The sequence below is a fragment of the Ischnura elegans genome, chromosome 6 (assembly GCF_921293095.1).
Source record: "Ischnura elegans chromosome 6, ioIscEleg1.1, whole genome shotgun sequence".
NCBI classification, from domain to species: domain Eukaryota; kingdom Metazoa; phylum Arthropoda; class Insecta; order Odonata; family Coenagrionidae; genus Ischnura; species Ischnura elegans.
The window spans coordinates 51,491,318-51,509,558 of NC_060251.1; the positions used below are offsets into that span (position 1 = coordinate 51,491,318).

The window sequence follows — 18,241 nt, forward strand, 5'->3', positions numbered from 1 at the left end:
GGTTTTTCGAAAACGTAGATATTTACCCCCATGTCGTGTTGAAAGGAAAAGTTTTTTGAAAGTCGTGGAATATCCCCGCATGTCGCAGGCAATAACCATAATGTTTTTTGCGGGTATTCCCGCTTGTAGCAGCGAAAGGGTTAAAATCCTGGGGTTGGCAGATATTTTTCAGAGGCTGCACAATCCCTGCTGGGGCACCTTGAGGAGGGCACTTCAAGTGCAGTACTCCCTCCATCAGATGGGACGTTCAGCTATGGAACTCTTGACATTTTCTTTAGGAGTAGGCTAATGTCAACACTGGGTTCCTCTCTCGTTAAGCGACTTAGGGTGCACATACTGAAATTTATTAATAATGTAAAAAGAACTGTTTGAGATGACAAAATCATAAACTAAATATTTTTTTATTAAACCATGTTCAAACCTTCATTCTTTTATGAATACCCCATATATTGGAGGAGTAAATACTGTATTGGTGTTCGACAACAAATAGAGGTTAGAAAAAAATGAAAAATGATACTAATTAACAGTGGAAATGTAAAATAAGAATAAAAGTAATTGATTATGAGAGAATATTCATAAGACTCAATGATAACATTATACTTAAACCTACAATAACATATTGTGGTTTATTATAAATTTTTTGCATTAATAGGTACAATGAATTCCAACTTACACAATTTCACAGCACATTCTCTTCATTACAGCTATGAAATATTGGCTGTATTAGATTAAAATATATTAAATAAATAAGCAGACAATAATAAACCAAATAATTTCTGATGGATAGCGTAATTCATACAGGAAGAAAGACAAATATAATGGCACTTTCACACAGAAATTTTTAAGTAGTTTGATGGTCCCATATAATGAAATAAGTTCACACAAGCATTTAATCTTTCAAGCTAAGAAAGCAATATGTCATGAGAAAAAGAAAATTCTCTAAAGAAGCAAATACACAATAGAATGTAGAATCAATGTAGAAAATTTAACACATATCAATAACCGCTTTATTAGCCCCAATACAAAAACATAATATGACAGAAACATTGCCAGCGTAAGTATACAATTGAGACTAATTATAATTTTGGCAAATTGAGTAAGTTGTAAACAAATATTACAATGTATTTCAGTACAGTGCACAGAGTTTTGTAAGATGAAAATGGAAGTTGGTTCAAAATAAAAGAGAAGCACTGATGCACCACTTTTGAACTTTGATGAAAATTCATGACATGATGGAGTAAGAATGTCTTTTATAAATTGTAAATAATTGAGTACACGGAGACTTGCCAGCACAAACATTCCAGCACCAATTGAAACACTGGATTCAGCTGAATAAAACACTCATGTTGGGGTCAATGGTTTCATTTTGAAGGATAAACGTGATAATATTAACTTTCCTAAGCCCACATAAATTCATCATAACAAAAAACAATCACGCTCAATGCAGAGAAGTGGTTCTTTAAGAACAAACATTTCATAAATAATGTCAAAGGTAATGCAGAGAGAACTGATAATAACAAATTACAAATATGAGATTGGTGTTTTTTTTTCTTTCTTCTGAGACGGAAAGAGTAAAATTAACAGGTTAAGGCAGACAAGTGCACAATTTACAGAGACCTATGAGTCTATATGGTCTTTCCAGTAGGCTTCTTAAAAACTTACCACTTCTTGAACTCACAAAAAACTCTCCCAATGCAGAACACTGCAACACACAATATATTTGTTTTTCTGGACCAAGTCACAACTAGGACAGAGTGACTGCTGCATCGAATTTGGATTTCCCTAAGACTGAATCTGAGGATTTTTAACTAAATGATCAGTCGATGTATTGGGCTAGCCACCTGAATCCTTCCCCATAGCCTTGCCTCTTAAGAACAGAGCACATAAATAATTCTAGAGGTCGACCAGGCAATTCTGTTCTGGGAACCTTGCCCTGAAATTCAGAATGACAGATTGGTTACAGCAGCAGAGTTATCAATATCAGAGGCATTCATGCAAGTAGCAAAAAAAAATTTCTGCCACACCCTTACAATAAGCGACATTAGCTATGATATGAAGAACAAAAAAAGGAGTGCAGAACTGTGAAAGCCAAGAAATTTTATTTCGAAAGAAATGAAAATGCATTTCTCTAGGTGGATTTTAAACGGAAAACATCTTGATTGCTTATCAAGCCAAGAAAGCAGTGAAATTGGTGAATATGTTAACTTTTTAAGACTTAAATTAGGCCAAAAACAAGGTTCATGAGTAGAGTTAAGAATGGGAGATTGAATTCAATCTTAGCAAATTCAAGGCACTTCAAACATGTAAAAAGATCCCTCCACTTCCATGTTCATGCAACTGATTACGATAGATACATTTGAAGTGATATATCAGGGTATTGAATTCACTTCTAACATACTGAGAGGGAAAATGTGAACAAAATATTTGACTATATTAAACAATTCATGATTAATAAATTGCACACCAGAAGAGTTCTACAATGTAGAAAAGGTAAGAGATGTTTAACCACTTTACACCACTCACATAAACGAATAAACTGAAAGTATTTTGATTCTTACACAGAAGGATTTAATCTGAAGTATAAAAAATTACATACAAAGTGAAGCGGCTTCATTTGTGACACAAAAATCGCTAAGGGTAAGTAAGCCATTTAAGACGAATAATTAGATTAAAGAAAAACAGTAGACCCTAGCTTTACGATATCAACCTATTCTAGAATATGCATGTATTCTACTGTAAGTTGAAACGGTATTATTTCTGGACGAAGAATTGGTTTGAAGAGCATTAGCAGGCCTGTGCTGGGGTTCCAGGATGTATCCCAGTGCACCCTCCAACCTGGAAATCTTTGGCACCCTCCTGTTCCGAAACTGACAAATTTCACAGTCAGAATACCAACTCTGAGCAGTTAACTTGATTTCAACGATGTCTCATTTAATAGCATAATTAACACCGCCTTTAGTAAAGAAAATAATTACTAAAATATGTAAATATAATTTTAATAATTAATTCAATCTGGTAAGATTCGATTCAATTTCAAGAGGGTAAGCATTAAAATTTAAAAATCTATTTATTATATTTCACACCCCCAGACACACACGCAGTAGTCCTCCCCGTGCATAGTGCTGGTGCCCTCAGGCTATGGCTGTCCACCGCCCTAAGAAGGGGTCCAGCACAGGCCTGAGTAATAGCACATGTAAATGCAGCTATTAAAAAAATAAAGAATTATCTAAAAATAAGGTAAAAATACAACAATTGATGGTATATTGTTTGAATGAAAAAAAATTGTTGAAATTTTATAATGCAGGCGAATAGTCAGCTCAAATACTGTATAAACTTGTGTAAGAGTACCCCTATTTTGAGCATCAGAGCTAAAGTAAAAGAAAAAAAATGCTGCATTTTCTTTCTCCAATCACGAGGTGTTGCAGACATATGCCTCGATTTTTTACAATTACATATCAAAATTTCCACTTTCAATACCAAAAATTTACGCAGCATTTTTCAGCGAAATTTACAAGATATGTGTGGCACTCAGAGATAAGTAGGCATTCACTTGCAGTCTTAGCCTTACTAGGGATGATTGGATGGGATTAAAATATCCATGGATAATGCCCTTCACCTGGATCCAAATTACCTAGTTAAAGAAATTGAATCTGAATCCAAAATTATAAATCAATGCTTTTGTGAATGCAACGCATAAGAGGGAGCAGAAAGAGTGAGCAGTGGTGAAAAATGACCAAGTCGTCGACGCACCCAAACTCGCAATTCTACTACTACTAGAGTTTCGATCCTCTCTTCGTATATGCCATTGCACTGTGCTGCATGTCCTACTGACAAACAATTTTATTTGAAATCTCCCGTAGGAGTATTGCAATAGAATTTCTGGCGTAGAGAATTCTAAGGCAAAACACAACAGGCACATAGCATGAATCTTCCTAAGAGATTGAACAACAACCAGGGGAATCTCAGCACCGTAAGATAATAACAACGGTGTAGGTTTCACAAAACCACCCTCTGTCAGCCCATGCCTCTAAGGTTTTTTTCCTTTGCAAGACCACACCATAAATCATTATCTCCGAAGGAAAATATCAAGTTCCATGGGAACAATAGAAACATGTTTCATCCTTACCCTATCTCACCAACTGACCTTTTTCGGTCTACCAGCTTCCATTCTCCCAGTTTCTGGAGGCCAAATGCTAGGTGAGTCAACTACTGAGCCCAAAGATATCTCGCTAGCTTCCAGCCATTTTATGATGCGCCCGAGGTTCAAAAAAGAATGAGACCTAACGCGATGCATATCTGACAGCAATTAAGTTCTAATTGATGACACTAAGCTTTCTAGTAACAATAAGGCTAATAAAATTCAACATATTCCAAAAAGCACAATTTCCGAAGAAACTAGTGTAGAATGAGCGCATTTGCACAAGACGAGACAAACTGGAAACTTCAGGCAATGCAAACATCACATTGCTGTGCCTTCACCCTTCGCTTTGAAGGAAACCACGTTATAAGCAAGATTGCCTTCTCGCTCGTAGCCTCATTGCTTGAAAGACAGAGGGAGAGCCCTCCTTCCCCTCTACCTCTCCTATTGCACCCTTCACTTACGTGCAGTATCGATTTTGTTTTTTGCTGCTGTTTTACCTAACCATTTGTTGTCTTACCGCTGCTTTTTTTCATTTCAGAGACCATACTATAAATCATTACTTTCAAAGGAAAATATCAAGTTACACAGGAACAATAGAAACGTGTTTCATCCCCACCCCGTCTCCCCAACTGATTTCTCCCGTATTATGGAGGCCAAATGCTAGGTGAGTCACTTATTGGGCCCATAGATGTCTCGATAGGTTTCGGTAATTGGATGACACAGGCAAGGTTCAAAAAAGAATGAGATCAAACATGACACATTTCTTGCAGTATTTAAGGTTTTTTTATTGCAGTATTTTAGGTTATTTTTAACTTATTGACACAAAGCTTTCCAGTTACAACAAGGCTACTCGTGCTTCTTAAGTCTTCAACTTAGTCCAAACAGCACAATTTCCAAAGAAACAAGCATAGTATGTGCACATTCAAACATGACGAGATGGACTGGAAACTACTGACAATGCTAACTGCGGATATCACATATTTCGCCTGCCTTCACATTATAGGCAAAGATGTCACATGCAAGATTGGAAATGTTCCTCCCTACAATCCAGCACTCCTTCCCCTCTACTTCTCCTTTAAGGGGTAAACGTTTACCTTCAGTAATGCTATTGTTAGTGGAAGCATAGAGGAAGTCTTTCAGAAGGTGCACCCAAGGCAAATTTCTGCGTAGTTCAATTTCTGTGCTGTAGGATTAAATTACCAGAATAGAGAAATTGCAAGTGCTCTTCCATTATGAGCATTCCCAATTTCTTCTGTCTGCCATTTAGCCTAGCACTGTACACACAAGTTTTTAAATGACTGACTCATGCTGGAATCCAAGGCCAATCAGTAGAGGTCCCTGAATTTCGCAAGACGCGATATCGCGAAATGAGAAATGCGAAAAAAATCACATCTTATGAGTCATAATCTATTAAAGCCTAAGCCTTCATTGTTTAACACTGCCGACGTTCTTTTGCTCTATCTCATTATGACTCCAAGGTCAATTGGCTCGTTTAGTCTCGCGCATAACGCATCTGCATAATATCGCACACTGTAGTGATTTCTCTGCCAGAATTTGCCATTAAATTTATCACAGCCTCTCTCTTCGATTCTCATTTATCAATCCTGAAATATTTAGAATGAGGCGTTTTCTCACCTGAAGAATTAGATATTATGAATTAAAAATGAGTGGGAAGAAATTTAACGCGGTCGCGGAAGAGCAGAAATACAAGCTCACGGGCCCGGTACGCGTCAATGTCGACCAGTAATACCGGTGACAGACCACGACGCAATAGACAGCGTTATTGGATAACTTGTCGCGGGAAAACCTTGAGTGTGGGTCTAATTTACCAATTTCGTTGACTTAAACACGGCCGCAGGCTGGGACCGGGGCGCCGTTCACGGCACGGCCCACAGCGTGGCAGAGAGTCGTCTCGTCTGAAAGCGGCCTGAATTTCACGGCGTCGTGACGTTAATGGCGGCCGGCGAAAAGTCGTTTTGTCAGAAAGCGGCCTCAATGTAGCACTGCCTGTATTTCACGCCGTAGACGGGCCGAATTGAAATGGGCGCCGTGATGACCATGGGGGCCGTCAACTGCGCGATTCGATTCGTTTAAAGACATCCATAGACATGTATGGTTATTTGAAAGCACGAAGCGCTAGCAGTGGGGGAAGGGAAGGAAGGAACAGATAGGATAGGAGGAGAGGGGGTTCTCCTTATTAGCGGACGGATCGTCGGATATTCGGCTCTCCACTGAGCTACAATTAAAAAAAAAATCATTTAGACATTGGCCAAATCTTATATCTAATTCTTCTGGTGAGAAAGCGTCTCATTCTAGATGTTTTAGGATTAATGAATGGGAAATAATTTTTCAACTTTCCTTGAATCCGATTATGTTTTGTTGAGTGTGCTTCTTTCACTGCCTTCCCTGACCGATTGGCAACAGCTGTAATAAAAACTAAGCGATTTTGTTGTATCTTTTAGCTGCTGTCCTACCTTCCCTCAATACCGGGGTGAGGGTTATCGAAAGGGAACCCATGACATGAAATCTTTCAGCCAATTTGTAAGTTACACAGTACTATGGTTAAACCATAGCTACCCAGCACTCAGTTTGGAAACATCATCGTGACAGGTTGTGTTTTGTGGTTGGACTGTATTTTTATCGTAGTTCCAGCTTTAAATATCGAACGAAGAATAGGAATTTCAAAATGCCAAAAGCTAGTGATAATGTTCATACCAGGTTCATTCAGCTGAGAAGGATTTTATGTGAAAGACAGAGTATTACTGTGCAAAGATTTTAATTTGAAAGATGTGACACTTTGTTAAAGCACATCAGTAGTGTTACACATAAACGTGCAAAAGAAAGGGGACCCGCTAAACGACAGCTATCATTTGAACACACATTAACTGTTGGTCAGTCAAAGAAAGCAAAGGAGGAGCTTGCTGTTGCTGCTACAGAAGCATTTTTAAAGGCTTCGTTTAGTGTAGAGAAACTTGACAATCCAAAAATTCTGGAATGGCTCTTGAAGTATATACATATGAGGTAGTGGGAATTTGCCGTTTGCCGATCGTATTCACAAAGACTACATACTTGAACCAATATAAATTGAACTATTTCTTTCATTTAGTTTTATCAGAAATTTTGTAGTCAAAATTGCGTTAAATGTTATGTAAAATACTTAATAAAAGTATAAGTATTCATGAAATGTGTACCGTAAAATAATAAAACGCCTATAAACATGGGAAAATTGTAGCATTATAATAACACCACCAAGATTTTCTATAACACCGAAATCACATGGTTTTAAAACGAATTTTAGCAAAAGATAAAACCACTTTCACGGACCTCTACCAATCAGTTCTCCTTTGGACTTGTGGCAGGTGGGCACATAAGAAATTTGTGTAAGAGATGCACCCCCATTTTCGGCTGCACTTTCTGGGAAAAAAGGTGCATCTCTTACATGAGTTTATAAGGTAATATGCTTGATCCACCAAAATTCCAAACAACCATAATGCAGGGGTCTACTAGGTTGGGAGCAACCAAAGACTTAAGTTACTTAAGTAAAACCTCTGTATAGTGAGCCTCCAAACAAGGAAATTTTACGAAATTAAGTGCCTATGGTGGAGGCACGTCTAATAAGAATGGATGTTTTTTGCTAACTGACCCTGCGCAACACGTATATGTTCATCTCCTATGCTAGGGAGCAGACTCGCAACATCTGAAATACAATTCTATGCATTAAAATGACATTTTTTATTGTATAGTGATACTAATTCCATCAAAATTTAGCGTCCATTAAAAAAAAACAGTAGTCCAATACAGCTGAGCTGCTTTTGTACACAAGTTCATGTATAACTATAATCCAAGCTATATTAAGACTTTGTTCATCCCACAACAACAACCTGCAATGTGTACATTGGTATAATGATCATCCATCAAGAAAGTCATAATTTTCCCAATCCTGTAGAATTGATTACTTGATTGATTGAAGGCTTTACTGTAGCAAGGACTTCTTTACCAAATGAGCCGACAAAATAACTGCCAAGAGTAATTTTTGTTTAAATACATTCAAACTGGCTCTAGGGCAAGTTTGTGCCATCATTTATAGAGCAAACACAAACTGAATTATTGGCAGTTACTCAAAAAAGAATATAATAAGAAAAGTGCCATAAAGTCATAGAAAGTATCAAATCTTATATGATTCATCTTTATTGTAATTTTAAACATGCCTTTACTCCGAGCTTTTCATACGAGATTGGAAACATTGTTAAATTTCATTGCCTAAAATTACTAGAGGTTAATTCATTTCAATTTTCCCCCTGAAATTGCTCAAGACATCTCATAATTCTGACATAATTGACCAAAAACTCAATCGTTAAGTTACACTTAAGGCATTTATTAACTTTGTTCCAAAACTGCTGTGTCATGTTTGACCTTGGCATTGATAAAACAGTGTTTAAGCCATGGTTGGAAATAAAGTACTAATGTGTAGCTTAACAAGTAAACTTTCTTTTATATTGTGGTTCCAAAACAGAGAAAAATCAAATGTAAGGGTAAAATAATTCCTTTGTATGGTATGTGAGCAGGGAAACAACTCGAATAAGTACAGCAAACTCCCAATTATTCGGGCCAATGATGGGGAGAGGTAGCAAGAATAATCAGAAAACATTGATAATCCAAACTTTCACTTTAATTTCTCGTAATATTCATAATTTATGTAAATCAAACAATGTATTGTTATTCACGCATATAGACTGTTATTTAAGATTGCTTCCCAGACTGATTGATAACTTTCTTCACCTGATGAAATCTTTTTAGCAGCAATTATGTGATTGTACTCGTGTTCCTACTGCTCCATATAAGACCTGGTTAATGAAAACTACCCATCCATGGCTGCGTGATGCGAGATCACAGGTACAGAAAAAAGAAAACCACTATATGACAACCGAAACTTCACTGTCAGGCACAATGCCATAGAGACACATCTTCTTTCAGTTGCCTGGGATGCAACTGTAGTCAAATAAACATCTGTGATCACTGAGCATCATCACGCACCGTGATGCTTGAAAAACAGGAACATGGAGCTCCTATGAATGTAAATGGTGCACGAGTACACCATTGCACAACAGCAGTTATAGAAAAACCACGGATTACGGCAAACTGTCTAAGCAGGAGAGTGCCTGGCTTTGACTCATGCTATCTCTACTTCCTTTGTCTCTGCTTCCACTCCCCCCGCTGCCTTCACTTCTACTTTTTTCTTCCTCTCTACAGTTTAACTTTGACTAGTCACAGCATACACATACCTGAGTGCAATAAATCACTGGTTCCCTTGAGCAGTACTCAACCCCCATGTGAGGCCAAGGCAATAATTTGCAAGATGAAACATGCATTCAAAGATCGTACATTACATTTAAGATTGGTTAAACATTGAAGAATCTTAAAAACTTAGTCAAGAGTTTTTTCCAACCACTCCTCGTCGTCTGCAATGCTAGAGCAAACGTCTAAGTAAACTTGAAACATTCCTTGTCAGCAAGTAAATATAATTATTCTGATTATTCTGGGGATAGAAATAGCGAGTCACCAAAAGAACTTCAATAGGGAAGACCTTTATCCTCATCTTTCAAACGGCTTTCCAAACAAAGGAATTCAAATCAACGGCCGCCTGACTAGCTATATATACACCCATGTCTCGTATAGCGCAATTTCGATTAGCGCAATTTCGATATAGCGCAAATTCGTTCCTCGGGGAAACATTGCAACGCAGTGTAGCCTAATCAAAAATCTTAAACGCTCTCGTGATAAAACGTGAACTTGCGCTAAGTACACACGAAATTTCTATCAATTTACGCATATTAATATTATTTCTTGCCTCAAATCTTCTTTTTTGTTTATATATTAATCGAAATTCATTGCTGCGCAATTGCCAAAAGTATTCCTCGTCATTGGGTCTAGATAGCCGGCTTACCGAAGATTTATCTCGTCTCCTTAACAGAATGATAATAAATAATTTAGATCGTTAATTAAGCGTGGGGCTAGTGGGAAAGAGTTTTTTTTCAGCAATACGGTTTGAGACGTATTTTTGCCGTCGTAGGTTACCGGGCGATTGCCTTCCAGGTAGAGAGTCTACGCTAAAGCCTTCAAGGTCATCGGTATTCACGGGGGAGAAATGGAGCGGTGACGGAGTTGCGCATGAATAGCATCAACACATAAAAGGGTCCGCTATAGTGTCTCAAACACAATGGCTTCGTTCCCTCCCCGCAGTCATAGCCCTTCTGCGTCTCAGGAATACAGTTCAGCAGAAGAAGGTGATTTAGATAGAGCCATACAGGGTAAAAACCAAGAGAATATGGCAAAAAATAGGAATGCGTGTAGAAAAATCAAGAATTTATCAAGAAAAACCATTAACCTAGAAGAGGACTTGAGAGAGGTCAATTGCTTTGAAAATGGAGAGCGTCAAAGCGATATTGCGCGGAAGTTTAAACTCACGATGCCTTATTCTGAATAAAGACGAAGCTAAAATATCAGTGACCTCAGCCGCACCAACTTCAACCAAGCGGTCTACACATACGGAAAGTTCATGGTGAATCAGTACAAAAAGACGAGAGTGGTAATCGCTCCGAGACATTAAGTGAAAGCTCCGGTTGGTTCCAGAATTTAAACGGCAAGCAGGTATTTTCAGTGCGGCGATATCAGGTGAATCTACAAGTGTTGATAGCGCAGCCACCACAACATTTTCTGATGAACTCCAAGCTGTTATTGAAAGTGGCTCCTTTCCCCCTCAACTAGTTTTAAGTGTTGATGAGACGATATTCTTTTGGAAAAGAATGCATTCTCGTTCATTCATTTTCAGGGAAGGAAAACCTGGGTCAGGTTTCAAGGCATTTAAAGACTGTTTCACGTAGCTGCTAATGACTCGGAGGACTTCAAATTAAAATGATTTATCATTCATAAACTCCGCTAGCTATGAAATGGCATTTAAAGTAGCATTTTCCTGTCATTTCGATGAGCGACAAAAGGGCCTGGGTGACACAATAGTTGTTTTTAGACTAGTTTGAAAAATCATCAACTGCCGGCAACGCATTACGATCCCCTGAGATAGCAGATGTTAGCCCACCCGCACGACAGGACGGAATTTCGAAAGCACGTAAGAATTTTTTTTAACGTGAATAAAAGTCTTTGAATGCGTGAATACTATCTTTAAAGATGTTTTAAACTATAAATATTTATAGAAAAAATGTTTTCTAAGGCTTTTTATGGGAATACAGATGTTTTAGAGGAAATTCAATACCCAAGACATATGCTTCCAGGAACGCATCCCTATCTTCCCTATGTTAAAACGCTCTCGTATAACGCAAATTCGTATAGCGCAAAGACCCCAAGGAACGCATCCCTTGCGCTATACGAGACATGGGTGTATATTTATGGATCGCAGATCTGCAGATCATTTGGACCCGAAGACGGGAGCTGGAACGCGCCCGAAACTGTCGTCCGCAAAAACATGAATCAACGCGGTGTAAACCCGGAAAACCATCACCAATCAGCTCACCGCGGAAGCCTCCGTAATAATTTAAAATTATTCTGTTTTCATAGGGAATTCAAATGGAAATAATACGCACATAGCCTTGCACTAAAATCTAATAATCCTATTGCTATCACATCACATATTATTTTTTTTATAAAGATCATGGAAAAAACTGAAGGAGTGTGAAACTTATTCATGGATAACTTGCAACAGGGATAATCAGCAGCCGGATAATATTCAACCACTGTCATCTGGGAGGCACAGCCACCTGCTGATCGGAGTACTGATTGACCATGCAATGATCATGTTAGAAATTTTCACTAAAGAGCTATTTTGTTTAAGACTTCTCTATCATAGACACCAGCTTTCGAGAGGTAACCACACCTTCTAGAATAGCAACCACGTCTGCAGGATGAAAAGAATGAGAGAGGAATATAGAAAGTAAATATCAGTAATACCAACCTTTCCTGTTGTTTGTCCATACAAGGAAAATACACTTCGAAGTTCATCTTCTGATGCAGCTCCAGGTCTATCAATCTTATTACCCAATATGAGTACAGGACAATTACTTAGCTGCTCATCCGTAAGCAATGAATCCAGTTCTGCTTTGCTTTCAACAAATCTCCCTCTGTCATAAGCATCCACCAAAAAGACAATGGCATCAACAGCAGGAAAGTAATCTTTCCACACTCTTCGGGCTGTAAAAATAAAATTATATAGAATTCACCATTAGCAATGCTGAAAATAATTCACAACTTTGATTCTCGTAATTTTAGGAATGGTTCAACAAGGAATAGGCGTGCATTTCCATGAGATGTAAAGTTTAGCAATAAAAATGAAAATTTTGAGTCACAAAACATGAAACTTTCAGGATCATGACAAGAATCAAAAATGACATTTAACTAACTTTCTCACTAGCAAACAGTGCCACTTATTTTTAACTTAAAGCCTTTCAAACACATGTAGCAAGATGACAACAAAATAATCTCATCTGAAATGTACTACAGCACACACCTGATTATCCAAGCTAATGATGGGGAGAGGCGGTCCATACATACATGTACATGGAAAACACATGAAAAAATTTCACCCTCATATATATATTTTACCCTCTGATTCCTGGCTTTTTCCATCCACCACAGCACCATTGTCCTCGTCCTTTTTCTATTATATGTTCCCATCCCTTGAGGTAATTCACATCCCTGCAGACATTGGGCTGTTGGAGTGTTTTCTTTTGGGCTATGCAGCGAGGTTTTTTCTATCTTTAAATTCATATTTGGGCTCACCATTTACCTCTTACCAATATGAGGCTCCGTGGCCGACTAGGTACAATTGGTACAATCAGCACATGGATCACAGGGGGATTCTCTCTCGAGTGGCACTGATTGGAACAAATTCCAGGAATATGTCACAGCGCACAGATGGATGGTCACTGGGAAATATCACTGTAAAATTTCCATTATGGGGTTGGGAATTCATTATCCTACGCCCGAATCGGTAACGTCCGGACCCATGACGTACCATTTACTATTGTGCCCAGTGCCCTCGCCAAACCTTCCTTTGCCCTCCTGCAATCCTACTACCCTCATTAGCCCTTTGGTTCCTCACCAACTTCTCCCACTGATGCTCGGAGATCCATCAAAACTGGGAAATCCACCAAAAATGAGGCCTCTCCTCCCCCACCTTCTATTAACTCTCAACTAACCCCACCTTTTCCTGGTGCAAAGAAATAAAATCTCATTGGTTGAAACAAAGACCAAGAAATACATGCAAGGAGAAGCACCTTCACAACCATTCAGGAGGTTAGCTCTCAGAAATGATACTCGGAATTTAGACAGAAGCACTCTGATATATATTGAGAATAAACCACTGCTACTAGGCCCGTTTTGGTAACAAAAAGTGATAAAAATAACGTTCAAGGTTATATTAACGAAGTTAAAAGTTTATCTGTAGAATTTTATGCTTTTACAACGAGTGATAATAAGCAACAAAAATATGCATGTATGCAACCCGCGTGCCACCCAAAGTGTCTGACTGGGGTGGTGCGCGCTAACTCTCAGTGCGATAACTCGGGAACGAATGGGCAGAAATGAAATAAATTTGAGGTGATACTCTGCAAATGTCTATCGAGTCGTTGTAGAAGACAAAAAAGTGATAGAATAATCTGAGAGTGACATCATCTTCACTTATGTCCGAAAAACACCCAAAAATACTAAAATTTCAAAACTTTAAGAATGATGCGTCACATTTTCCCGGTATCCGATTGTTAAAAATAATTTTCATGATTTATTTTCTCACCGAATGAAACAAAACTGGGGAGCATCCCAAAAGAAATTCGAAAAACTTTAAAAATAAGGACCACCCTAAATTCTATTCTACTGTCTGTGTGAGTGTGACTATCTTTCATTTGATTTCGTCCTCGGTACATCTTTCTTGGAGGTAGGAACCATGACCAGAGCCAGCTCTTGACCAACAGAAAAATTTACCACTGAAACACAATGAATAGCAGAAAATAAATTCAAGCAGTTACCAACCTTGATGATGGCCACCTAAATCAAATGTGGTGAATCTCATGTTCCCAATGGAAAGTTCTTCAGATGCTGTAAAAAACAGAAAATTGAATTAAAATGATATTTAAACAAACAAGCACATAAAGCAATACTATAACTTTTTATGATAGCAACAAAATATTCAAAACAATCGAGAAATCTTCACCCATTGATGCAGCAAAAACAGGTTCAAAAGCTCCTCATCAAAATAAAGACTTTTGCCATAAAGACTTACAATAACTCAACATTGTCCTTAAAATTCAATGCACTCGGACCTATTATGGACCCTTAGTACAGCTAGTAAAAGTATTCAACCTGATAAATGAGAATTTCTCCTGACCTATCCCACTATCATTTCCTTGAATACTTGATAAACTTACTCAAAGGTAATTACAACAACTGCTTGAATAACTTTTTCATAATTTTGTGCCAATGCACGTGAAAATGTAAGTAGCTATTATTCCATAGGATCTGTTTTAACAATTGTATGTTATAACAAGCAATTTGGATACTAACACTCATCATAACAGACTTGTACTGCAGTCATGAAGTTACTGCTATTACTTCCAATATTAATACTATCACAAATAATGTATACAAGAGGTTTTTGCACAAGAAGGAGTATTTAACAACAGGATTTCAGACCTTAATTTTTCAAGCATGCTTGGTATGAAAAGCATCAATTTGTAATTTCACCAACAATCACAGGATTAAAATAGCTACATGTGCGTAACTCACAATTCCAGTGGTGTAAAATGTTAACGGGCTTGTTAGCCTTTTTTTTGTTTGAGATAGAAAGAAAAAATATAGGAGCCCACATTTTTTTATTTTTCGACCTGTAGCCTACTATTACAGCTACATTTGGCAAAAAATCGAAAGCCTTATCACTTTCGAGTCAATGTTGCGGTACACACTTCGTCAACAAAGACAAGGCAATTTTGGCCATAAATGAGAGAAAAGTATCTATAGATTCTCACAATGATATTATTAAGAATTTAGGAAACTAGAAAGTTTTCTAATTCACCCCCTGGACAAATTAACAGGAGGCTGGGCAGGAGGAGTTTGAAAAAACATCCTTAACCCAAACTTTGAAAGAGAAGAATATGATGGGATTACGAGATTAATAGTGCAATCAGTAAAAATGACACTGAAGATTGTGAATACATAACCAAAGTCTAAAGCTTATAGCACTTTGGGAGATGATCAGTTGAGATACACGAAGGAGAAAGTCAATTAATCATGTGATGAGGACCCTTCAGAAGACAGGAACTTCAAATATAACCAAGATGTGTACACCTGCTCAACAACTTTCGAAAATATATTGACAAGGGGTGAGACAAAAGCACTCCCAACCCTTTCTTTTCAATGTCAGTGTGAAAGAGATGGAGAGGGAAGCATGTGAATAGATTTAATGATTAAATCAGTAAGGTATGTGATCGATAAGTATTCATCATCTTCTCAATCAACTCATCACCTTATTAAAGGAAATGGCTTGAAGAGGAATAACAGATGATTCCTCCATATTCTGTACAAGTTTACAACACACAAGGCAAGCTGCCAATCCAACGGAGACTCTGATCCCACATAGATAGGCAAATAAACATCCCTAAAGGTTGTCTGTGACCTTGAATATTATATTTGGTAGGATCAGGATTCAACACCATGATAACTGCCGGCATTGAAGTATCCAATTAATTTCATAAAATTGGTTATCAGATGTGAAGATTTACAAAAGAACCTGCCATTTACTTAACTCCATGAATAGATGCTAATTTCAAACTTCTTTCCCATTCCCAATCATGCATATGGGGAAATCAATGCATGAGAACTTCCAATTTGAGAAACCCCCATCATATTTATAAATTAAATGCTATGAGAAAAAATTCCCCTAACCAAAAATCTAACCATATAACTTTGGCTTTCTGGGCCACTGTGCACCCCAATACGTTGACCAGCTTCCTTAATTCCCACAGCAGTTGTACTGAGGCTCATGGTGCTAGATGCTATGCCCTTGTGGTCCATAAGGAAGGCAACGTGAAGGAGAAAGGTTTCTCTTTCCTACCTTACCCATTTTTCTCAGCAGCATCTCTAATGTTAATAAATCAAGGTCAATGGCCACCCTAAAGCCTACAGAAATACTGATGCCTTTTCTTGAGTAATCTCACTGATTTGGCTGATGCCAGAATCTTCCCATAACCAGGATCTCAAGGGGAAACATCTAATACCACTCATTCCTTCTTTCACCACAACCCACCCCTTCTTTCACGAAGAGCTGTGAATATTGAACTGTCAAAATTCCAGACAGGAACTTGTAACATGGGCAAAGAAGTGTGAAATGGCAATGGAGCCGGGGAATAGGGCTGGTTTACTGGTTGAATGGCTCATTGCTGAAAATCCCAATGGTCAGTCAATTAAATGTCAAATAGTCATTATTCGTCATTATTGAAGTTTGAATCAGCTACATTTATCGATAAATTACTAATTATATACTCACTAGGATGAAGAGTTGGTACATGTTGAGCTAAACGATCATCTTTTAGCATGTGCAGAAGAGTAGTTTTGCCAGCATTATCTAATCCAAGAAATAAAAGCTTCCCAGACTTTTTCCAAAGACCTAAAAGGGTAGACAATGCATATTAATTAAGGAATTTAATTTGTATTATATTATTTTTTTGGATCCAATTCTTAATAATTAGACATGATTATGTTCCAATAAACATTTTGAGAGACTGTAGTCTCATTCATTAGAGTCATGTTTGAAGCTTTCAAGGTTGATAATCATATTTAAGCCATTGATTGTCTTTTTACAGACTTAATCTAACCATAATTCACACCATCATGCATCCTTCCAGCTTTAAATAATATTTGGAATAGCAGTAGAACTTACCTAAATATCCAAGTACACCAGTAAACCAATCCCACAAAAACATCGTGATATCTGGAAAAAATATTGCCATGAAACAACTATTGATGAATATGCAAAGACAGCAAAATTCGCAACTCTCTAATAAATGACATCGACTTAAGTTTGATTGCCATTTCATGTTTTGAATGCATAATGCACAACCATAACTAGCACAACTTAAATTTCACGCGCTGACATTCCATAGAACATAAAACGCAACGTACAAGCAAAAAGAGAAGAACTTAAATATGAATAAAATTATTTCGCCAAAAACAATGATTGAACTTGTGACTCAGCTCTTTTGACCCAATAGTTCACGAAACGTAGACGTAAACATAGTAATTCTAATGCTAACTAATTAAAGGCATAACTGGTGTGCATAACCAAAAGATTAGAATGCTAATTTCTTAGTGAAATGGTCCATGATGGAAAATCTTGCTTTAGCCAGTCTAGTTGGCATCTCAGCGACAGTTCAATATTCGTAATCAAAATACTGTGACATACACACAAATACTTGAATTAATACTTATAATAAAAAAAGTGGATGAATCTTGCCAACTTACCTCTTTATTTACAAAACAAATATAAGGCAGTGATAACTCAGAGGAAAAGAAATTGTGTTCGGCACTACTGTTCTACAGTTCTTGTGATCACTCTCGCTAACAGTTGGCAATCGATGACGTCATTTTATCCGGGTATTCTCACGAAAACAAATGAGAAACTGATTTCTGCATGCGATGTGTTCATGATGGACGTGATGTATTAGGTCGTAAGTTGACAAAAATTTATGATGAATGTTGGTAGTAGTTCACTATTTTTCTATACTTTCTTGCAGGTAAATGTGAAACTATACCCTTTCATAGAATCGCGTTTAATCTCAAAATTTACTAATGAAATAGGATTTATGGAATATCGGCTTATGTTACTCACGAATTCTTCACGGATATACTGTGATATTGAATGATAAGCTGGCAGCCTGTAGTGCCATCATTTTTGGGTCTCTGGTGATGGTGCACTAATTGGTGTACTGAGACTTAATCAAAGTAGGAGGGCACTGTGGATATTCCATGAGCATTCTCTTGTCCTGCTGATTTAAAATTAAATGTATCGTCAACAGACGTGTTTAGGGTTCACCCACTTCATCT

General features: G+C 37.6%; 1 protein-coding gene across 1 annotated transcript; it reads right to left on the bottom strand.

Annotated features, from left to right (window-relative positions):
• Positions 1-984: 984 nt before the first annotated feature.
• LOC124160664 (GTP-binding protein SAR1b) lies at positions 985-17,785 on the bottom strand. Its single transcript, XM_046536584.1, has 6 exons — positions 17,660-17,785; positions 17,079-17,129; positions 16,686-16,805; positions 14,177-14,242; positions 12,105-12,340; positions 985-1,933 (listed from the first exon to the last, which is right to left on the bottom strand). The coding sequence occupies exons 2-6, from the start codon at positions 17,119-17,121 to the stop codon at positions 1,817-1,819; spliced, it is 582 nt and encodes a 193-aa protein (XP_046392540.1). The 5' UTR covers positions 17,122-17,129; positions 17,660-17,785; the 3' UTR covers positions 985-1,816.
• Between the last annotated feature and the right edge of the window lie 456 nt (positions 17,786-18,241).

What these genes read in the sequence shown, in the direction of transcription:
- LOC124160664 (XM_046536584.1), bottom strand. Translation starts at nt 17,121, where the DNA reads ATGTTTTTGTGGGATTGGTTTACTGGTGTACTTGGATATTTAG. An exon ending in TGTACCAACTCTTCATCCTA is followed by an intron (nt 14,243 to 16,685) that starts GTGAGTATATAA and finishes TGTTTTTTACAG; the next exon opens with CATCTGAAGAACTTTCCATT. An exon ending in ATGGACAAACAACAGGAAAG is followed by an intron (nt 1,934 to 12,104) that starts GTTGGTATTACT and finishes TCTGAATTTCAG; the next exon opens with GGCAAGGTTCCCAGAACAGA.